This window comes from Bacidia gigantensis (genome assembly GCF_019456465.1).
Source record: "Bacidia gigantensis strain McMullin 20006 chromosome Unknown contig_249, whole genome shotgun sequence".
NCBI lineage: Eukaryota > Fungi > Ascomycota > Lecanoromycetes > Lecanorales > Ramalinaceae > Bacidia > Bacidia gigantensis.
This window is the reverse complement of record NW_025408603.1, coordinates 276,039-298,848: the sequence shown is the minus strand read 5'-3', so window position 1 is coordinate 298,848 and position 22,810 is coordinate 276,039. Positions and strand designations below refer to the sequence as shown.

General features: G+C 48.6%; 7 protein-coding genes across 7 annotated transcripts; 5 read left to right on the top strand and 2 right to left on the bottom strand.

Moving 5' to 3' along the window:
* Positions 1-564: 564 nt before the first annotated feature.
* KY384_006350 (uncharacterized protein) lies at positions 565-3,382 on the top strand (the record flags this gene model as incomplete). Its single annotated transcript, XM_044814846.1, has 6 exons — positions 565-746; positions 811-1,290; positions 1,365-1,652; positions 2,612-2,759; positions 2,787-3,083; positions 3,179-3,382. The coding sequence occupies 6 exons, from the start codon at positions 565-567 to the stop codon at positions 3,380-3,382; spliced, it is 1,599 nt and encodes a 532-aa protein (XP_044667946.1).
* A 2,220-nt stretch (positions 3,383-5,602) lies between these two features.
* KY384_006349 (uncharacterized protein) lies at positions 5,603-6,421 on the top strand (the record flags this gene model as incomplete). The annotated part of the gene is made up of 2 exons (XM_044814845.1): positions 5,603-5,929; positions 6,131-6,421. 2 exons carry the CDS (start codon positions 5,603-5,605, stop codon positions 6,419-6,421), a joined length of 618 nt encoding a protein of 205 aa, XP_044667945.1.
* Positions 6,422-7,775: 1,354 nt separating this feature from the next.
* On the top strand, positions 7,776-11,586 carry KY384_006348 (uncharacterized protein; the record flags this gene model as incomplete). The annotated part of the gene is made up of 6 exons (XM_044814844.1): positions 7,776-8,183; positions 8,233-9,147; positions 9,198-10,091; positions 10,144-10,216; positions 10,267-11,014; positions 11,124-11,586. The coding sequence occupies 6 exons, from the start codon at positions 7,776-7,778 to the stop codon at positions 11,584-11,586; spliced, it is 3,501 nt and encodes a 1,166-aa protein (XP_044667944.1).
* A 465-nt stretch (positions 11,587-12,051) lies between these two features.
* Positions 12,052-16,787, top strand: KY384_006347 (uncharacterized protein; the record flags this gene model as incomplete). The annotated part of the gene is made up of 6 exons (XM_044814843.1): positions 12,052-12,350; positions 12,431-12,687; positions 12,854-13,122; positions 13,180-13,444; positions 13,494-13,686; positions 13,739-16,787. 6 exons carry the CDS (start codon positions 12,052-12,054, stop codon positions 16,785-16,787), a joined length of 4,332 nt encoding a protein of 1,443 aa, XP_044667943.1.
* A 1,182-nt stretch (positions 16,788-17,969) lies between these two features.
* KY384_006346 (uncharacterized protein) lies at positions 17,970-18,395 on the bottom strand (the record flags this gene model as incomplete). The annotated part of the gene is made up of 1 exon (XM_044814842.1): positions 17,970-18,395. The coding sequence occupies one exon, from the start codon at positions 18,393-18,395 to the stop codon at positions 17,970-17,972; it is 426 nt and encodes a 141-aa protein (XP_044667942.1).
* A 727-nt stretch (positions 18,396-19,122) lies between these two features.
* KY384_006345 (uncharacterized protein) lies at positions 19,123-19,659 on the bottom strand (the record flags this gene model as incomplete). The annotated part of the gene is made up of 2 exons (XM_044814841.1): positions 19,123-19,441; positions 19,586-19,659. The coding sequence occupies 2 exons, from the start codon at positions 19,657-19,659 to the stop codon at positions 19,123-19,125; spliced, it is 393 nt and encodes a 130-aa protein (XP_044667941.1).
* A 1,110-nt stretch (positions 19,660-20,769) lies between these two features.
* KY384_006344 (uncharacterized protein) lies at positions 20,770-22,387 on the top strand (the record flags this gene model as incomplete). Its single annotated transcript, XM_044814840.1, has 6 exons — positions 20,770-20,785; positions 20,833-21,212; positions 21,265-21,637; positions 21,687-21,817; positions 21,914-22,080; positions 22,144-22,387. The coding sequence occupies 6 exons, from the start codon at positions 20,770-20,772 to the stop codon at positions 22,385-22,387; spliced, it is 1,311 nt and encodes a 436-aa protein (XP_044667940.1).
* Between the last annotated feature and the right edge of the window lie 423 nt (positions 22,388-22,810).

Below are 22,810 nucleotides of genomic sequence, written 5' to 3'. Positions count from 1 at the left end.
CTCAACCTAAAGTCTTGAGTTTACGTCAAGGGAGTGCTCTCTATTGATAGTGCATATCTTCACCAATGTTCAAATCTCGGAATACCTACAAGTCAAGGCGCATTGCACTACGAGTCTATGGATCAGTTACATGATTATCGTCAGACGGCGAGGCTACTGCAGGATTATTGCGCAATAGCCGACGAGCAGTTCGTACAGCCACCAACGGAGGCTGAGCACCGTGTTCTTCAGACTGTGCCCCATGCCAAGCTTCCTTCGTTTTCAACAAGAAGATGTTTCACCTCCTGAGGATTCTGTGCCTCATGAGCTGTCAATGACTGTCTGAAGACTCTTGCGACGCAAATACTCTGCCACAATCACAGTGCCTTCTCCTTCAGCCCGTTGAATACTATATCACTGGACAAGACTGCCAGCTATCGATCTGATGGATGAAACAGTCTTGCTCTAAGCCTCACCATTTACCTAGCAGTGTGATTCTCTGGATGCCATTGGTACGACTCAGAGGTCAGACGACGACGAGAATTCCATCTTTACAAGGCGAAGCTGTTTCATCGGTGATCCGACATGGAGCTCGACAAGAGCCTTCTTCGCGAGGAAGCGGTTGCGCAGAGACTGGCGGATTGGCGGTTTGCTCAAGCAGGTATAAGTCAGACCATGATGCTCAAATCGGATTCGATATCCATCAAGCTGCTTCCTGTTCCATATACAGGCGAGGAACAATATCAGAGAACATACGACATCACTCCGTCCAAAGAGGACTTCAGGATCGCCAACACCCTTCGCCATGCATTTCTCTACCACATATCTAAGTGCGCTCTATCTGGCGGCATTGTCATCCGCCTTTCCAGCTCCAAATGACCTCATCAATGTTCTGAGTAAGCGTACCGACCCTACTATATCCAGTCCAACGACCCTCTCAAAGCGTGCCGACCCTCAGATTGGCGTTGGTATCGACCCAAAAGATCCACATCGAGGGGGAAAGTTGACCTCTCCATCTGGCCAAAGTACCGGCGCTTTCCAGAACGCTCTCGAGCTCATGAGCTATGCGGTCAGCGAGCCAGGCGACAAGAATGATGCAGTGTTCCACAAATACTTCAACCCTGGTGATAAAGACAAAGTCCAACGCATCTTCAAACGACTGTTGGGCGATGGCACCGATGGGGCTCCCGCCCTGGGCAACATCAAAGTCAAGGCAGGAGACGAGCATCCGGCTGATGGGAATCCTGCGCCTGGTGAGCTGGTGGACTTTGACAATCCAGACCCAAGTTTGCTGCTCACTGATGATGCCTTGTACGTACCCATACCCATACCCATTTCCATCCTCAACTCAACTGTTACAAGCCCCAATTTCTAACAAGTGACAGCGTCTACCCTAATCGTGATGATCAAGGTGACGCCTGCGCGCATTTTGAATCAGAGGGCGGCATGACTCAAGATATGTATCTGCTCGGCAGCATCCTGCTCCATGAATACGCGCACTGGGACTGGTTCCTGGGCAGCATTCACAACGGGGAAGTCATTGATCAGCCAAACGGGTACGGATGGAAGCAGGCGAGAGCACTGAATAAGAATCTTGCGCTGTTTAACGCTGATAGTTATGGTTGGTATGCGACGGAGTTCTTCTGGAGTGTGATTTGTGAGAAGGAGAGAGGGTTTGATGATCCTGATGTTCCGAGTCCGGGGCCGGGACACCGTGCATGAGCCAGAGGAGTGGAAGACCCCCGTTTCTGATATTCATACGTTGTGTGTCTGTTCTACGTGCTACGAAAAGTGATTTGGATGGGATTCTTTGCATGCATAGCGTGATTTTTGGTTGGGACATACAGAATCATGCAATGCAAGGTTTTATACGGATTCAAATATGGGTTGGACTAAAATCACCCTATCAAAGAGAAGGAAAGAAATTACTAAGTCAATTGGATAAGGACATGATCTATTGAAGCGATGGTTAGTCCGTGGATCTGCTACTATTCTCGCGGCTTGCTACATGGCGCATCGCAGATTAAATAGGATGGATTCTATATTGTCCTCCTACGCAATATGTAAAACCTAGCAGCGATCTTTGATCTATGCTCTAAGCAGAGCATATATCTTAGCGTCAGTATTATCAGCGAAATGCCGACGGCTACGTGAGTACAAATCTGAGGCGAGAGTGCAAGATCCGTTGGATTGCGCTCTTGTGAAACATCAATTTAATCGAATGAGGTTTTATGAAATGATAAGGAGGTCTGCTCCTCTTCGTCAGCAACCATATCTCGAGATTTGCCCGACTTGCTTGCTTACAGCTATCAGTGAGGCTGGTAAGCGCACTAAGAGATTCGGGCGGCATTGTTAAAGTAATATGACACCATAAATATGTACATGAGCTCATGATGAAATTTATGAAAGATGACTTAAGCACCTCTTTCTCTCTTGACTAAGGTGCTAATCAAGCCTTCATCTCATGTCTCATTTCTGCCGCTGGGAGTTCCCTGTCTATTCTTCTGCCATCAAGCTCCAGAGGCCGGGAACGAATACCCAGTCCCAGGGCTCCAAGAGAGCCGCGATCTTGTGTATGTCGCATCGCTTTTGTGCCAACTTTATTTCTGGCTTGCTTGATTTTATGGATGAGGAGCTTTATGATCAAGCAGACCGTGACTATTGCGCCGAGAACGATAGCTGCAACGACGCCGGAGCCTAGATTCGACGACTTTGCTGTACTTGGGCTGGCGGTCGAACTCGGAGCTGGAGTGGTGGACGACGTTGTAGTCGCTAAGGAGGTTGGTGAGGATGTTGTACCTCGATAGGTACCGGCTATCGATGAGGATTTGGTGACCGAGTTCACACTTGGATCAATGTTTGTTGTCGATGATGATGATGACATTTTGTGTGAGCTACTAATGATTGTTGGTGAGGATTTCGGTGCAAAAGAGCTACTGCTCGATGTCATTACGAAGCTATTCGGGTCATTGGTTATCGAAGATGATGTTGTCGGTGTATACAAGGAAGAGCTCCACGAAGGCGACCAAGACTCGAATGCGTTGCTCTCCGCCCTTGCGTTGGCAAATGAAGTATTGCAGACATTGATCTTGCCCTCGATCAGAGTGCATACCTCGTACTCATCGACGCAACACCATTCTATCACCCGTTGATTGAGCTGACGTCGAAGATTAGAGGAGGAGAAGGGTACATACGGGAGCCGTCATTTGAGCATGGGATCTGGCCTTCACCTGGAGATGTCGAAGAGCCACCCGTACAGGCGCTAGCGAAGCCCCAGCACACCCTCGATATCGCGAGCGCTGTCAGCATGATAGAACAGAGACCTAGAGCCCATGGAGTAGTAAAGCATACATACGGGTTAGCCGTTGGGCAACACCACACCATATTCTTATCGGAAGCATAAGCGCAGGAGTACGGATAGCCACCGCAATCTGTAGCAGCATTGCCTTTCGAACATCCACCAGACCCTTGAGGCTCGAAAAACTCTTCATGACAAAGCACGAGCAAAATAAATGAGATGAGGAGCAACAGGGAAACCATCGAGGCTTGGGAAACTTGGAGTCAGGACAGCGATTGAAAAATCAAATTCACAATGAGGTGCGAGAAATAATCGAGTTGCGAGGGCGAGAGCTACGCCGAGAAGACTGTTCCTTGTACCTTCGCGAGAAATTGGATCCTGACTGAGCGTTGCATAGATTTCGATCTGTACAATAACGATAGGCTATGGACGGATCTGTCGCCTGCATGTAAGGCAAAGCTCCGGAACCTGCTCTCCGGGAGCCAACGCCTCGCATTTTACGAACGCACTCAAGGGGCAAAGAAAGTACTTTGACTAACGCGCAGTATCGATCTCAGCAGCCCCCTCACAAGTGCGGCATCCGGAGGTATTGTTGAGAAGGCATTGGCCTGGTCTATTGAAGTTGAAGTGGCGTTGACATGCCGGTGATGAAACATCGCTTGTCCAATATCATCATCAATTGAGCGTCGTATGCATTTGAGTGCTTTGTGGGTCACTTTGCGAAAGCGAGAGCTAGTGAGCTGCGCTCTACACCACTGTATCAGACGAGGTAGCCACAATTGACGTCGCTTCCTGAATCTCGCATCTCACCATGGTCCAACGATAAAGCACAGGTCGCCCCAGGCAAATGAATGTGCGGTCCTTTGCCTTCGAATAGGTCGAAAGTCGGATACACCTGCCTTTACACGTGGTGGGTCCATCTATACCTTACCATCTGGATGAGCCTCTGGCATTCTTGGGCATCTCGAAGACTGGACAATTTGGTCTCCCTCGCCCTTTTCGCTTTTGGCTGTGATTAATTTAGTTTCTGCAAATCGCTATGTGGAAGATCATAACCGCACTCTGGGCTGCTTTTGACTGAGTAGCGGTAAGCTTTTTCATCCTGTTCATGTTAGCTGACTTTGCTTCCAAATTCCCAGTCGTGCCCAAGCATACGTGTTCTCTTATTTTCGCACTGAGAAGTCATGTCTGACACGTTTGGTTGCCCAAGACTCGGCGTGGAATCTATAAGCAAACCAAATTTTTTCTGGAACTCAATGTGTGGTTTCTGATATGGTGACGATATAAAGAAACACCGGACTCCGTCACAGTATTGCCAACAGTAGCAAGGCACATAGCCACCTGGTTCGGACAACATCCTTTGCCGATCAACTACTCTTCTAGATTATGATGCAGACGGATTCGCTTCCGAGAAATTCTGGACGCGAGGCTTGGAGTTGCAAGCACACTCAACCGAAACGAAATCGAGACAACGCATCTCTCTTGCAAGGCAAAAGTCAATGTCCACGACATTGCAAAGAAGCGAAGAAAATGTCTAGCATTCGCGAAGTCTACGCAGTAGATGTGCGCAATTCTGCCATACCCAGTGGGTGTGCAGTAGAGTATATGAGATGCTTCAGGTAGAAAGTATGACCATTTCAACATACTGGTAAGTAAGACTTTGGATGCTGTACACGCCACAAGGCAGCAGCACTACCATCTCATCTCGGTAGCTCAAGACTCGAAAGTTTGGGCGAACATTCTCAGCTGCTCAGAAACCAACCAAGGATACAATGAGAATACCTATGCTACGGCTTCTGGAAGGGAAGGTTGGGCTAACACCGCCATCCTTTAGCGACTATCGATAGATATCAAGCCTTTGAATGCTGTATTCGTACAGTAATACTTACGAAAGTAAGTAAAATAATTCACAATCGCAGGTTATGGTGCAATTCGTGTACCGGAGCTGACTGTGATGCCTTCATGCGATTAACCTGTCCCCCAAAATGGCTAGCTTTAGGGTTTTGGATCGATACCCAATGAAGCTAGTGTCCCGGGCACTCATGGCATCTCGGCCCCCTCGGCCCGCCCGCAAATGACCGTGCCATCAGCGCTTGAATCCTCCCTTGACTATAGACCGAGTTCATTCGACAGGCTTTTGGACCTCAGCCGACTTTATGGGTGTTTGGATGATGTATGCCGGTCGGACACTTCTGGTATACCCTTTTCCCGCTCAATGAAAGGGGTCAAATCCAGAACGCTTTCCATAAAGCTGCTCAGCAAACCGATTTGGTAAAATTCTGTACTTGCCCAAACCTTCCTGAAGATTTGAATTTTGTCCTGCAAATGGCAGAACCCTGCCGTATCGTGGTGATGGCGAGTGGAAATGGCTCGAACTTTCAAGCTCTCATCGACGCTGTCATATCACAGAGAATCAGCAATGCACAGATCGTGCGGCTCTTCGTAAATCGGAAGAAGGCGTATGCTGTGACCCGCGCCGAGAGTGTGGGCATTCCGTCCACCTACTTCAATATGATTTCCCAGGGTTTCCAGGGAAAGGGAGAAGTAGATCCAAAGAAGCTGAAGGAAGCGCGCTCGAGGTATGATGCTGTGTTGGCGGAGGTAGTGCTACAGGACAGACCATCTCTGGTGGTCTTGGCTGGGTGGATGCACGTGTTTTCGTACGAAGTTTCCATACCACTAAATTTGGACGATTCAGTGCGATTGCTTACGGTGACTACAGCCCTTCATTTTTGCAACCGATGCGTGTCAAAGGCGTCCGTGTGATTAATTTGCATCCTGCTCTACCAGGTAATAACTCCCCTCCCACAGCAATGGGTGATTTGTTGCCTCTGCCATACTATGAATGTGTAGAAGAATGACCTGACCGTGCCTAATGACGATGCAGGCATGTATGACGGTGCAGACGCTATCGAGCGCGCTTTCCGAGATTTTCAGGAGGGCAAGCTCAAGGATAATCGGACTGGCCTCATGATACACTACGTCATTGAAGAGGTCGACAGAGGCGAGCCAATCCTAGTCGAGGAGATTGAGTGCTCCAAAGACGAGGATTTGCACCAGCTGGAGCAAAAGTTTCATGTTCGCGAACACGAGCTGATCGTAAACGCAACGGCAAAAGTCGTTGGAGAGCTGATGGCTAATTGAGCTCGAATGCCACTCTGGGGAGGTAGACTCCGCCGTACAGTCACCTTGGGAATATGTAAATCTCAGGAACGCTTGGTTATGGGCCAATGTTGGAAAACGTAAAGCCTGTTTCGCCTTGGGAACAAATTAAGGCCTTTTCTCAGCTATGGCACGCTCCTAACAACCAACGTTACCAACACATTATCTTCTTTGATCTCATCGAAAACCCCCGCATCGACAAGAGCAGGCACACCTGCCTCAAAACGAAAGGTCTGACAGAAGCCACGAAGGAGGCATTGCAGACCCGCAACCAAAGCTGGCAGATCTTGTTTTCTTGCAAGACCATTGCTGCTCACGAGACGGCCCATCATACATACCCTCATCGGATTGATGGCAGCATCACTTGAAATGAACGGCAAGAATGAGAGTATCTATAGCTAGCGAAGTTACGGGCACCTCACATTCCCTGCTTCTCTAGCAACTCAGTCGAAAAGTGGCCTTTTACAGAAAAGAAGGCGCAGTCGAGCTTCTCACAGAATGCTGGAACCGGAGGAACAGTCCACGTCTCTCGTGACTTCCCGCGCACCTGAGCCAAGGCGTAACAGTGATGTCCAGCAAGGTACTTCATCTGTTGCGCCGTCCACTGGCTACACCTCGGCTTACGTTCGCACGCCTAGTCAACGGCTGATTTGTAGGCCATGGCAATGATCAGGAACTTGATAACAAATTCGCTGTCATGAGAGCTTAATTCTATCCTAGCAAGTGCAATAAATACAGTCGTGCAAATGCAGAGCATTTGCTCTGAGCGCGCCATGTCATTGCTTTCACCTATGTAGAACCAGTCTATCCCTGGTGCCGCAACTTCATGTCAGACGATAGGTTCAAGATATAGTCTTCATGCAAGAAAGACTTTACCTGAATTCGTCCCACTGTCAAGCTGCGAGCCCCTCACATTGACTTCTCTTTGTTCTGCTAATCTACTGATTGAGATCTAAAGATGGACGTGGTACTAACGATGCATCCCAACTGCACGAGAAGCATTTCATTGATTCTAACATTTTCTCCGAAATGGGGTTTGACGCCCAATGCATTCCAATAATGATTGATACCACATAGCCCTTGGTTGGGTTGAACACTGGCCTCTTCATCTGAAGGATAAAATATTGATCGTCGCGCGCATCTGAGTGTTGAGTTTGGAAGCGTAGTTGCATGTATGATGATGTGCTGTCCTGAGTGTCCCACCATTTTTACATCGCGCCTTGCGGCTGGCCCCGGGGCTTGAAGCTTTGCCAAGCATGCGCTAGCGGCCTCGCGTTCTGGCGCGTCATTTTCTACATCGCAGAATCAAACTTGTCGACTATAGAAAACGGTTGCCATGCCTCTTCTACCGTCACGGTCGCGGCGTTCGCATGATGACTTCGACAGTGATAATGCTAGCGATGACTCATCAACGTCGAGCAATCCTGCCCATGCCTCAACAAGCCGGAAACGAGCACGGTTGAGTAATGAGACAACTCTCACATCACCCTCTCCTGAATTACCCAATGGAGATGGAGACCCAAGGCTGTCTACAGCGTTACAGCAAGAGACGCTGCGAGCCAGATCTTCAAGAAAGAAGCATCAGCCAGGTTCTATCGTCCGGGTCAAGCTTTCGAATTTTGTGACTTACACCGCCGTCGAATTCTTCCCGGGGCCAAGCTTGAACATGGTGATCGGGCCAAATGGGACGGGCAAAAGCACACTCGTCTGTGCAATATGTTTAGGGCTAGGTTGGGAAACAAAAGTAAGAGACATATCATATCCACCTGTGGCACAATCTAATTTTGCCTCAGCACCTTGGACGAGCTAAGGACCTCGGAGATTTCGTCAAGCACGGTACTCGTGAGGCTTTGATCGAGATTGAACTTGCAAAAGATGGTGTGAAGTTTAAGTCAAATATCGTCATCCGATGCTCTATCAAACGAGAGGGAAACAAATCGTCCTTCTCTGTGAATGGCAAACCTCAGAATAAGAAATACGTGCTCAACCTTGCGCGATCGCTCTCGATACAAATTGACAATCTATGTCAATTCTTACCGCAAGATAAAGTCGTGGAATTTGCTGCCATGACGCCAATTGAACTTCTGCATTCAACACAACGAGCTGTTGCCACTCAGGAAATGATTGATACTCACGAGCAACTCAAAGAGTTTCGCAAAAAGCAGAAAGAGGTACAAACTAAAGTCGACGCAGATCAAGACACTCTAAATAATCTTGAGGGTCGCCAACGTCTGCAAGAAGCCGATGTAGAAAGGATGCGGGAACGTGAGCAGGTTGTGAAGCACGTTGAGATGTTGGAATTAGCAAGACCCACAGTTGGATATCGCATGGCGACAGATAAATTTCGAGCAGCTAAAGCTTCCCGACAAGATGCTCAGGAAGAACTAAAGGATTTGCAAGAAGAGATAGAGCCAGCACTGCGAGCTGTGAATGAAAAGAAAGGCTATAAGAGGCAAGTAGAAGCGGTCAATCAGCAAAGACGGGAAGCAGTGAAGACCTCGGAAGGCACCGCAGATACAATTTACAGCCAGTTTCGCGCCTCGCAAGACAAATCACGCGAGATAGACCATGCCATCCAGGCCGAGAAGGATGCGGCAAAGAAGAAAAGGTCGGAAATATCAAGGATCGAAGGCATCGTCCAACAATTGAAAGTCGAGCTTTCGCATCGACCACCCGATGTCGATACTGCCGCATACAATGAAAAATGTGTAAGTTCCAGTCTCCCCAATCCCCGGTAACTTTACTCACAGCTCTACAGCGCGAAAAGCAAAGAATTTGGGAAAAAGCTGAAACAGACATCAAAGAAGCTCAACAGCAACAGCGTGATATAACCAGTCGAGGTCGAGAGTGCAATCAACGGGCCGTTGCTGCTGAGGAAAGACTAAACGATCTCGACTCCCAAGCTGGCAAACAGAAAAACAAACTTCACATGTTATCGCAAGATACCGCAAGACTTTGGGACTGGGTGCAGCAGCATCCTGAAGCGTTTGAAAAGCCAGTATTTGGACCCCCGGTTGTCGAGTGCTCCATTAAAGATCCCAAATACGTGGATATGATCGAAGCGCTCTTCCAGAGAAATATACTTCTTTCTTTTACCGTACAAACGCGCAATGACGGCGCGACTTTGTCAAGGATTGCCCATGATCGTTTGAACCTCGCGGAGGTCAACTTCAAGACCGTAGTCTTCGAACTAGGGCACTTCAAATCGCTTGAATTAGAAGCGGATGAGATGCGGCGCTACGGCTTTGATAGTTGGGCAATGGGTCATATAAGTGGCCCAGAACCTCTCCTGGCCATGCTCTGCGGAGAAATGAAGGTTCACGAAACGGCAGTAGCACTCAGAGACTCAACCCCACAGCAATTTGAAGCAATCAAAAACAGCGCAGTCTCAAACTGGGTGACACCAAAAGCCACTTACAGGATTGCTCGTAGAAAGGAGTATGGTCCTGACGCTACGTCAACACAGTCAAAATCCTTCAGGCCCGCGAGAGTATGGACAGACCAGCCCGTGGATTTGACGGCGAAAAGAGAGCTGCAAGAAAAGATCAGTGATGCAAAGGAAGAGCTGGCTGGATACCGGACCCAGCTTGATGAGGTAAAAGCTAAGATGAGCGAGTGGCAAGATGTGTACCGTACTAACAAAGCGGAAGCTGTGAGTACAGCTTTCTCTCTTACCACTAGACAATTTGCTGAATAATTAACAGAAAGATTTATCCGAGGAGAAGGCCACGAAGCAGAAAGCTTTAGCAGACTTCAAAGGCTTGCCAACAAAGATTGGTAAGTAGTCTATTTGTTTCCGCGTGCACAGCAATACTAATGCAAACCAGAGGGCCATGAAACAAAGTTGGTGTCACTTCGAGAACAGTTGAATGGTCTGTCGGACCAACTGCATGGATTTAGCGAGAAGCAAAACGATCTCGCAATGGATCGTGCACGCTTAGCTGTCAAGTACTCTGATGCCGTTGCATCACTTCGAGCGGCTCATCAATCCCTGCATGAAGTGGAACTTGTCCTCATCGAAGCAAGTTCGGACCTGAAAATCTTGGAAGACCGCAACAGATCTGTCGTGGAACTTCTAAACTCAAAGAGAACACAGATTGATGAACTCAACGATGTGGTTAAAGACTCAAGCAATGTAGCCAAGCGTTTTCTCAATAAGGTTCAGCAATTGCTCAGAAAGGATGATCAAGAGGAAGGACCGCTCCGTGCATTCCTTCAAACGCTTCGGCCTGAGCAGACAGTGGAGGAATTGGAGGAGGACATACAGAGTGAAAGAGCGCGTCTAGAGCTTATGCACGAAGGAAATGGCAACACTATCCGAGAATTTGAAACCCGACAAAAGAAGATCGAGGCTCTCACCGCCCAACTGACGGAAGAAAATCATGCCTTTGCCGAATTAAGCATGCACATCGACCAGCTAAGGAGCCAATGGGAGCCTGAGCTCGATCGTCTTGTCAAGAGGATTTCGGATTCGTTTTCTTACAATATGGAACAGATCAGCTGTGTTGGAGAGGTCGCTGTCGGAAAGGAAGAAGACTTTGACGAGTGGAGCATTCTGATTCGAGTCAAATTCAGGTACGCTACCTCTGCTCTCCTTCCCTTTCCTCATGGCTACATCAAGTCAACTGTCCCTTTCATCTCTAGCCCTCATCACACCCAAATACTTTGCTGACAGCACGCACAGAGAAAACGAACCCCTATCAACACTCAACTCTCACCGCCAGTCCGGTGGCGAGCGCGCGGTCTCCACAATCTTCTACCTTATGTCCCTCCAATCTCTCACACCCTCTCCCTTCCGCGTCGTTGACGAGATCAACCAGGGTATGGATCCACGCAATGAGCGCCTGGTTCACAAACGTATGGTCGACATCGCTTGTGGCATTACCCCCGTAGGCCCCCACTCCTCCAGTGACGAAGATGATGAAGGTGGCGAGCACCAAGGAAGCCAGTACTTCCTCATCACGCCCAAGTTGCTGCAGGATCTCGAGTACGCAAGGGGTATGCAAGTGCTCTGTATTGCGAGTGGAGAATATATGGAGCAGTACCAGGAGACGAAGGTGGATTTTAGGTCGTGTGTGGATAGGAGAAAGAGCTTGATGGGAGTTGGTGGGACAGGGGTGGGGAGGGTTGGTGTTGCTGCTGGATGAAGTGACAAAGCGAAAGAAAAGCATGAAGTCTCGGGGCGAGCGGGGTGGTCATGGTGCTTTACGCGTCTAGTGTTACTTTATGGTTTTTTTTCGCTTATATACTTCACCTTTCTCAAGGCTTTCTTTGATGATGAAGGTGGCTATCACTATGCCCGTCCTATGTCGTACAATCACCTGCGTACATTCTGCCTCTTATGCCAAGCGGTAGTCTTGGAAACTTCAAGGCAGGCATCGGAAGAAAGGTAGTCAAGGTATCGTAAGGTGACCATTGATGTAAAGATTGGTCTCCTTATCGTGATGGGGGGTCTAGGGTCTGGACTGGAAGAATGGCCTTGCATTTTCTGATGAGTAGAAAATCCCTCAGTGACGTCATCAGTCTTTCAGCTTCAGCCTTTCGACGGAGTGTGACGGTCAACGACGGTGCCACATATGATCCTCCGGCGTCCCCTTTAGAATGACTTGGCCATGCTATCGAAAGATGTGGCCACCGTCCGCTTGTCCAATCTTGCACGTACGACTCAAATCGTCGATATTTTCCGATTTTTCGAAGCCCGTGGACTGAAACAAACTCTTCGCTCCTCGCTGTGTACAAGCACTGCGGCTCGAGACGCTAACCTCGTCGCAACTGTGACATTTGAGACACCAGCGGATGCGAAGAAAGCACTGAGTTGCGATGGCGAGAGCCTTGGCGGCAAGAGCATCAGGGTGGACCGGGACTTCTATGGCCTCACCACCATTTCTTCTCCAGCGACACACGCGCTTGAGTATGTGTTACCGAAACCCCGAAACACTTAATCATAGTGGAATGTCCTCATTTACGATGGCTACTGACAACACTGTCAAGCATCATTGCAGTGCATGGTCTCAATGGACACGGTTATGGAACGTGGACTTCCGCCCGCGAGGGTAAAGGAGGCCAAGAATTCATGTGGCTTCGAGACTTGCTTCCAAATGAGCTTCAATCTTGCCGAATCGGTATCTATGGATACAATTCCACTTTATTAGGATCAAATACATCTGTGAGCACGGTTCAAGACTTTGCAAGAGATCTCCTTCAACGTATATTGATCTACACGGAGGAATGTTATACTCATACGGTTGGTAAGGACCAGATACTTCTGTCAGGTCGCTAAAAGAAACCCAGGAGCCTTCGAGACCATTGGTTTTCGTATGCCACTCGCTAGGAGGATTAGTAGTGAAGCAGGTAAAATAATTTTTGTCCCACGGCTTCTGCCATCGTAGCTGATTACAAAGGCTCTCATTGCAGCTAACACAGATCAACAAATCTATGGCCGGGTCATTAATAGTGTCCAAGCGATTTTATTTCTCGCGACGCCTCACCGAGGTAGTCATACAGCAAAAGCTGGGGCACTGCTATCCAACGTAGCAAAAATAGCCTTCCAGAAACCTCCGACGCAGCTACTTAATGCTCTTGAATACGATTCAGAGATCGTAACAAAGCTAACGGGCGAATTTCGAGCTATTCAATCCCGTTTTGAAATTGTCAATTTCTATGAGCGAAGAAAGACTTCAATGGTCAATGCATTGGTCTGAGCCACATATCTGCAGGCCTCGATAATAGCTGATTGGTAGAAGATAGTCGACGAGGATTCTTCTTGCTTGGAAATGCCGAATGAAGTGCTTGTGCCTATAGATGCAACCCACAGCCAAATTTGCAAATTTCGTGGGCCATCCGACCCAAATTTCACCATTGTCTTAGGTCACCTCAAGCGCTCAGTAAGGCTTTCGGAGAAGAGAGCAATCAAGTCTCAAAGTAGCACTGGCCGCTTGGAGTCAATTGATAGGGAGAGAACATCAGACAAAGCACAGCATTTTGCTCGTCCGAGCATATTGCATGGTGAGTTTCGATTGACATCCATTGGCACTGAAATTTACGAGGCCTGAAGATGGACGACGCAATGCAATTATCCAGCAAAAGCTCTGGCGATGTGGCATATTTGACGTCCCACATGCAAAGAATCCCAACTTCCGGGGCAGAGAGTCTGAATTAGAAAGGCTAGACAGCCTTCTCAAGAATGGAAGCAATACCACGTCAGGATCGGCAAAGACAGTTGCCATCTACGGCCTTGGTGGAGTTGGGTGAGTTGCGGGTGAGTTTTCGTGTTATCGTTCACTCCTAATCGTATTTCAGAAAGACACAATTAGCAATCCAATATGTTCACAAGGCGCGAGCAGAATCGGCGGAATTATCAATATTCTGGATTTCAGCCCGCGGGAACGAAGAAATTGCTGCTGGCTTGCTGTCAGTTTTCCAATTGCTTAATAAGACGATAGCAGGTTCGACTGAGGACGAGACCTCCTACGATGCGAAATCAGCCAGACCTTTTCTTTCTTCTCACGAAAACACTGAGGAACAAAACCGAGCGAAGCTTAAGGAGTGGATGTGTTTGAAATCAAGCGGGGACTGGCTAATGGTATTTGACAATTTCGATGATTTGAAGATTAATTTTCATCACCATATTCCAAGGGAAGCAACAGGGAGGGTAATATTTACAACGCGAGATCGGAACATCATCGGACTTTCAGCATCGGCTGGCATCGACCTTCGGGCCATGGACTACCAAAATGCTCGCATGCTGTTCCTCAGTCTTAGTAACCCTTTCGTCGAGCCTACGTTTGACACATTACTAGAAGATCGTGAGAATGAAGCCTTGGATCAAATACTAGATGATTTACAATACTTTCCGCTTGCCATCGATCAAGCCGCGTGTTTCGTTCGAGAGAATGCGCCAATGTCGTTGCAGGAATATTGCAGATATCTCCAGCCTCGTAGCGAAAACCGAGAGCAATTGTTAAGATTCAAACAGGCAAATCCAGACTATCCGGAATCGGTGATGACTACATGGGAAATATCTCTTGATTATTTGAATCGAGTCCGTCCTCAAGCCTCCCAAATCCTGCAGCTCCTAGGGTTCTTGAACAACGAAGTGTCTGAAGTATTATTGACAAATGCTTTGTGTCAAATACCGTGGGAACTGAAGTTGAAGCTCGGCGCGAAGCAGCTTCCTGCAGATATCATCACCGAGCTCACATACCTTAAAGATGACGTTAAATTTCGGATCGCAATCGGTACTTTGGCATCTCTATCTTTAGTGCAGAGGAGCGTCGAACGTGGGACGTTGACCGTTCACCCCCTTGTGCATGAATGGATCAGAGTTCGATTGAACCCTTTCCCTGAGCAGCAGAAGACTCTGACGACGAGTGCATGTCACATCTTGTTTCATCACTTTCCCGGCGAGCTTGTCATGAACTTTGGAGACACATCTTACCGCGTGCAGCTCTCTGAGCAGAACCGACTTCGCGCAGATTGTGTCAAAAGCCACTTGCCAAGTACCTTGATGAACATACGCGAATACGGCATTGGAAGCCGGGGGCTAGAATGCTACCTCCTCTGCGAGACGTGGTTTTTGGGATGCCAAAAGGATTCTCCAGGGTATCGAATACCTGCTTGTAGTATAACAAAAGACGTATTGCAAACTCTGGCATCTGCCATTCGCAGTATCATCCCACAGCTGCCAGTGGAGTGCAGGGAAATCGCAAAACTTATCCACTACTCATCATTCGTAGACGGACACGGCTACTTAGAAGACATGCAACATAATCGAGGCATCATCTTGGAAACACTGACGAACCTTCAAACTTTGCAATTCTCTCTGCCAACAAGCGACTCGATATCCACACTGCTGATGCTTCTCATGACTGTCACTTTTGACCTAGCGGATAGATTCGCAGACTGGGTACAAACTCATCAACTCCAGGCTCCATCACACATCTCCGCAGAAGCAGTGAAGAATCACCACGGAGATGAATTCATGAGAGATCTGGGGTCAATCTCACAAACGAAGTCCCGTCTCTTTACAGCCTTATGGGCCATCCCATCCCAATCGCTTCAGATCCCAATCACTGCACCGCTAGGTCCATTGCTGGAATTCCTTATTCTGCGGCAGATGGTCCTCAACGCGACCCCACAAAGGTTCAAGGTGCTCAGCGAGTTTAACATGAAGCAGCTATTAGATCGCGCAAGCTTGGCATTTCTATCAGTTCAGCAGCAAGGTGACTATCTTAGCCTCATAGCAAAGAGGTTTTGGGAAATTGACGGACCGAAGGACTTCGATCGAATTAAATGCCTATTCCAGATCACACGCCAGCTTTGGAAAAGTCTCTTGGATGAAAGGGAGCAAGAAGAAGGGAGAGATCGCTGGCAGCAAATTTGGTCTGAGACTTTCTATCTTGGGAACTCCTTCGGTCGAGAGTCTGGTGTGACGCACTTTGCGACACCCAGTGGTAGGACCTACACTACACACACAGAGTCTACAGATCTTGTTGAGCCGATCGATTACATTTGGAGCATAGTACTCGAAGTCTCCATCGATATCACGTCGCCTAGGCTGCCTTGGATCGCAAGACGCGACAGCCACCAATGCATCGAGACTCTAGCTTTGTCTGAGAGAACCTGGGGAGCTGAGATTGCAATGGATCTGAAGAACCTGTATCATAAAGTCAGGAAGCGGCCGCCATATCATAGAAATTACATGGATGGGACAAGCTTCGAGCTTGCAAGCCTGACAATGTCTATGAATTTGCAAGAGTGGAAGAAGGCGCTTCATGAGGCGTCGAGGCTGCTTCAGTGCTTCGCTGCCGAAGACGTCTGCGATAAAGCTCAGGCTGTTCCCTGGCTACCGCCCACCGTCCCATATGAAGCGGAGGATGTTCGTGTCCATTCTAGCACTACCCTCAACCAGGTCGACACAGTTCTCTCCGATCCTACCCACGGAGAATGGCACACATCGATGAAAAACCATGTGCAGAGTACTAACACTGCCGTGAAAAAGCTCGATCGATGGATGGTCCCAACAAATTACGAAGCCGTGTTTGACACACGATATAACGATGCCATTGCCGCGAGTATTTCACTCTTGCTATTCTTGGGTCATATCAGCGATAAAGAAAATGATTTGGCAAACATGAAATTGGATCGCGTCCGGTACCTTGGTCGATGTGACGCAGGCCATCTTGGTAGGCTAGCGCTAATCTATTGGCTTGCCCAGAAATGGCCAGACGCAGGGTCAGGTGCCATGGGTGCCGAATCAATGATGACCAAGAAGACGGACATGGAAACCACGCCGCGCACACGTAGGCTCTCGCTGAGTAATGAGTTCGATCGAGGACTCAAGTTCTGAAGACCATAATTAGGTTCAGATGATTTATTACAAAATTGACGATCCATTTCTAAAATCACGATCGTTGCGAAAGCTGCGTGCCTAGGCGGGAAAGCTCCCCTTAGGGAAGATTGAACATTCGTACTTCCTCTTTAAAGCAGACTATTGCCTCACATTATACCCACTATCTTCATATGGAAACTTCAACTTTCTTCCGAGCCCATCCTCCCGTGGATCTGCCAACTTCAGCATGATCACGTTCTACGAACAGGACCAAAAGGCCAACGAACAGGAGGAAAGAGCTACAGATAACATACCACACCTCCAATACCATCGTGACAACAGAGAACATGAACGCTTCCTTCCACTCGGAGATCCTCGCGAGAGTGGCGTCCGTATCAGTGAAAGAGCGCAACGAGCGTTTTCGGGGCAAGGTTGCCTCCTGCCCCCCTCAAAAGAGAGTCTAGATACGTCTTGTAAATCGAGGAGTCTGAGCTTTGCACACAATAATCACCTCATTTCACCCACCGCATGTGGGACATGTAAAGGAAGCGCGCGGGTGAAGGCGTCTTTGTTCGCGTGGACGCTGAGACATGGAACGGTAGTCACGGCCGAGTTGATAACATTGAGTGTTGAGGTAGGCGCTACTTTAGTGGATGAGGGAGGGCATGGGGTTGATGGCTAGGGTAGAAGGCGGATGCTGAGATTGGGACTGCTGGGTTAGGGATGTGAGGGAAGGGGACATGGGCTTGGAGCTTGAGACGCACACTTACTGGGGATATGAGTGGGAGTGAAGCTGGGAAGTAGATGAGGGAGGTAAGAGAGAATTAGTCTCCTTTGTGGTCTCCATTGGGGTCTGTTGAGGAAATGTTTAACAGAAATGTCTGTCTTATGTATTTCAGTTGATTGGATGGAGATGAAATGAGTGACTCGCTTTCCCCACTAACACCTCTCTCCTCATGATGGCCGTTTCCTGTAAACCAAGGTAGCGCAGTAAGGTCGCCCCTTCCCGAAAAAGTTCTTCTGTCTCTGTTGTAGTTGTTTTTTGTAAGTCCGAAATGAATATGACAAAACCAAAATCTCGAGCAGCCTCCCACAGTGGTCTCTCCTCGTCAAGCCTGTCTCGTTCTCTGCGACGCCTTAGTACAGGGGAACATGAACAGGATGCAAATCTCCGTACCATTCATTGCTCCTCTCCAACCTTCAGTTCCGGCCCGTGTCACGACCTTCATTCGCCTCCCGCAAGACTTTGTTCTCAATCTCCAACTTCTCAATTTTCATATTCTTTTCATCCAAAAGCTTCTCCATCGTTTCAATCGCCGTTCCCAGGGCATGGCGCTCTTCACCCCTGTGCTCCAACGAGCTGCTCATAGAGCCTTCCGGGAGTGAAGTATGCTCAAAACGATCATTGGACATTTGTTCAAATCTTGGGCGGAGCTGATTCACAGCGTCTTTGAGGGCGTTATACCGAAAGGTTTCTTCTCGAAGTCTAGCTTCGAGTTCGGCTTTGTCCGCTTGGAGGGCTGTGATGTGGTTTTGAAGGCTGGTGACGTCCATGTCTGTGTTTGGTGGGGTGTGAATGCCAGTGCTAGTCATGCTAGGATGTCTGGAAGGTGGAGTGGTCGTCATGTTTGAGTTGACAGCGAGAACCTGATTCTTTGTTGCGTTTCGCGGCTTTTGCTGACGGTCAGATATCCGGAGATATTAAAATGACGGATGTAGGGAAATTGAGTAGAAGAGAAGTGACATTGAGTAAGAGAACTGTTGCCTGAAGATGGATGGTTTGTTTGCTCCAAACGGTTACTTGCTTGACGTGACGTGTATACGGAGGTTAGAGGGGCATACTGCCCACAGACAAATTTGTACCATAGGATGATCTCATATGATGTTCCCGTCCAGCGCACAGTCCGTGTGCGAAATAATGCTGACTGCTTACTCTCAAATATCCAACAAGTTTGAACCTATAGGTGATGCACTGAAGTAGCTCCTTCCCAACTTGATTATCAAGCTTTTGAGTTCCCAAAAGACAAAAAGGGTTCAAAAACGTCGATATCTGGCTCACGGCTATACTCACTCGCTATTGTGATATCAACCCGAGAAAGTGCTGCAATGTACCGAAATAGATAGGCTCTAGGCTCAGCACAGATACTGTGCTTCTTTTGCCTCAGATTCTTCAGCATCGCTCGCCAGACCGCGGACGAGCGCAAAGAAAAGCTGAAAACTCACTGGCCTCCTGGACCACTGCTTCGATCTACCAATCGACGCGGCCATTGATTCTGCCGTGGATTTTCAGTACTAGTCATCATTGTGTGGAGCTGGAGATCGTTCTCTTGCAAGACAGCATCATATTTCTCTATCATTCTAACCACTTGTAAGGTGACCAGTCAATACCTTGCTTGTCCCTCTTCGACCCTTCTAAACCACGCAAATCTTCGTTCTCGGCCTCCAACTCCTTGATGCGAACGTCTCTCATCTCAAGTTCCTCCCTTTTACGCACTATCATCGCTTCTAGAGCATTGGCCCTTGCTGTCTGTCGCTCAAGCACCTTCTTCCGGTTTTTCGCGTGCTCAAATTTGAAGATTTCGATCCGTTGCTCGATGGCCAGTGTTTTACTGATCTCGCGGGAAATATACACACATTTGGTGCTTGAACCAGAGTTGGCCAATATCGCGCGTCTGCAACCCTCTCAAGATTATCAAACTAAATAGCGATTAGGAAATGACCAACAGGATATGAACAAAGGAAGGATGCTCTGGATCAGCTCTGACTGACCGTACCTGTAAATGATTGGCAGATCATGAGTACCTCGGCTCTCCTACTCCTCCACCTTCCCCTTCGGCATTGAGTCGGAGGCTCGGGTCGGTCCTTGCATCCATAGGTGTTTCTTTGACATGGAGGATGGGGTGGCGACGGGGTGGCGAATTCCAAGCTTCACTGAGATCGAGTGTGAATGTAATGACGATGCGGAGATTAATCGTACAGTGGAGATGCTCGCTTGAGCCGGTGAACTGCTCTGTGAACCCACCTACTCTGCTCTCACGTGAAAATGCAGATAAAGGGCTTTGACAACGAGATCTGGTCCTATACTTAGCTTGCAGTCAGTCCCATGCAGCTATTTCGCACATACGTGGCCCGTGCGTGGGAGAGCCTCTGAAATGCATGGTAAAGGTCCCTTCTCTTGCGCTTTTTCCCTCGTGCAGTAGCGAGCTGCACGTCATGTCGATCTTCCCCTCACAAGACTCGACGAGAGAATACACGCATGACTGAAGGATTCCGTGAACTTCACCTCACTTCATACTGCGGTCAAATGCTTCATGTCTGTGTAGTGCAATCTTTGCAAGACTCGAGCTCTTCATCGTTGAACTACCTAAGGTAAGTCTTGGCATGTGTCCCCTTTCTTAGCTCCAAAATCACCGTGTTGTCGGACTACCTCATTACCAAAACAAACGTCTTCAGTGCCTGCAATATCTCATATTCCTGACTGCCTGCCGTCGTTCGTTATCATTTCCTTGCACCATAGAGTCCAGTAATTCCTGAGAAAACACGTCTAACATGTACGCACTAAAGAAAATGTCGCGCCACAACAAGGAGGATAGCAACGGGGAGAATGGTCCACCTTCGTTCTCTCCAGAAGACTCCGTTGTATCTATCCAGAGGCACGATCATCCCGTACGCCTGAGTCACTCTTGTGTTGATCCTTTGAGATACTGACCGCTTCGCGTAGATGACATTTAATCGCGTGATGTCCCTCATTGCCATGGCCTTTCTCTGGACCGGCTCTCAGATTCCAGTCTACATCTTCGGAGGCATTCCACCCTACATCTATGGAGACATAGGCGGGGCTGATCGCTGGATCTGGTTCGTATTGGCAAATCTTCTGAGCTTAGCAGCTGTGTGTCCTTTCGTGGGTTCTCTCTCTGATCTCATTGGCCGTCGCTGGGTCGCAATCATTGGTGCACTCTTGATCATCATCGGCATGATTGTCGCTAGCACAGCACATACCATGAACATCTTCATCGGTAAGATTGTCGAGAATTCTCTGCTGTTTTCAACTAAGTTGTCGTAGCTGGATTTGCACTCGCAGGAGCCGGAGCCGGCATAAACGAACTCACTGCACTGGCTGTAACATCAGAACTAGCCCCCACCCGCAAACGTGGCCAATACGTTGCAATTCTCGTTTTCACCATTATTCCATTCTGTCCAAGTGTCCTCTGGGCCCAACTTATTGCATCTCACGCCGGATGGAGATACTGTGGTGCGCTCTGTGGAGGATGGGCTGCTGTTGGCTTGTTGATGACATTAATTTTCTATTTCCCACCTCCTCGTGTGAACTCAGATGGCCTTTCAAGACTCCAAGTACTAAAGAAGATCGATTATCTCGGCGGTTTTCTCAGTATCTCTGGTATGATCTCGTTCCTCGCAGGGCTGCAATGGGGTGGCTATCAGGTAAGATATCTAACAGTCAATACCATGGGCAGCTTGTTGATATAGTATTCAGTATCCTTGGACGTCAGCTCATGTTCTAGTTCCACTCTTCATTGGTGCTCTTCTACTCGTGTTGTTCATTGTGTGGGAGATGATAGGCGCCGAGCATCCAATGGTTCCGCTACACATGATCGAAGCCCCTCGTATCTTCTGGCTAACAATGCTCATCACCTTCATATCTGGCGCTAACTTCTTCTCGGTTCTCTTGTTCTGGCCGACGCAAGCTTACAATGTGTATGGACACGACCCAATTGGCGTTGGAATCCGAGGACTCCCGGTCGGTTTCAGCATTCTCATTGGCGCATTCGTCGTGCTGTGGCTGCTCACCCTTCTTGATGGCCGCAATCGCGAGCTGCTGACAGTATGCTCGGTTCTAATGACAGCTGGTGCGTAAAAACCTGCCTTCTCATCCCGTGCTCACTGACAGAAAGCTAGGGATCGCCTCGCTCGCGAGCTTGCGCGTGGACAATCTACACATCGCCTACGGGCTTCTCTGCCTCGCTGGCCTCGGCATCGGAGGAATCGTGGTTCCCGCATCAATCATGACGGTGATAGTCTGTCCGAACGTAAGTTATTCTAGCTTATTTCGGGTAGCTTTCTCTTTAGCGAAGTTATATTCTGCCTTCTCTCCAACGAAAAGCTGATAAATCTGGTATAAATAGGAATTCATCGCAACGGTCGCGGCTCTTACGCTCGCCATCCGCGTCATCGGAGGTAGCATCGGCTATACGGTTTACTACAACGTGTTCATCAGCAAATTCAAAGCCAATGCGATCGTCTACGTTGGTGGAGCGATGACGGAAGTCCTCCACATCACCTCCCCCAAAGCGTAAGTGCCTGGCTTCTCTTCCACCGCTCCAAAGCCTTACTAACCTGGTTTAATGTATTACAGCATCGAAGCAGCCATCGAGCTCACCGGCGCCGGCTTGCTGAACCAACTGCAAGCCGTTCCCGGCATCGCCGGGAATGAGACGGCCTACCAGGTGGTGGTGCAAGCGGGCCAATTGGCCTTTGCGGAGAGCTATCGCTGGGTTTACCTGGCGAGCATTGCGTTTGGCGTGGTGGCGGTGGTGGCGAGTCTGGCCCTGCCAGACATGAAGAAGTACATGGACGACCATGTGGCGGTTGTTATGTGAGGGGGCGGGGTTTGTTTGCGGCTGTTGGGGAGAAGGAGAGGCTGATTTGTGCCTGTTGCCGGTGTTTTCGTGTTTTTTTATGTTGTTTTTTTATTCCGTAGTAGTACAAAGCAGGCACTAGGTGCCTTGATTCATCTACCTCCCGTCGTCTTTTAGCTCCTCCCTTGATACTTCATCCGTTTACAGAGTATGTTGACAGTGCCACAGGCACGCATAAGTGGTCCCGAACGGATTTGGACCTATTTGGATAAAACTACTTTAGAAACAAGCCGTCTGCTACTCCATTGCAAGGCGTTTCAGTCAGTAACACGACCGAACTAATGTGCAAGTGGCTCTTGTACGTCAGCTGAAGCAAGAAGCAGCCTCATATCCGTATGTTCTGGCTTGCCACTGCCTTGAAATTCAGATCTCGATGAGATGAGA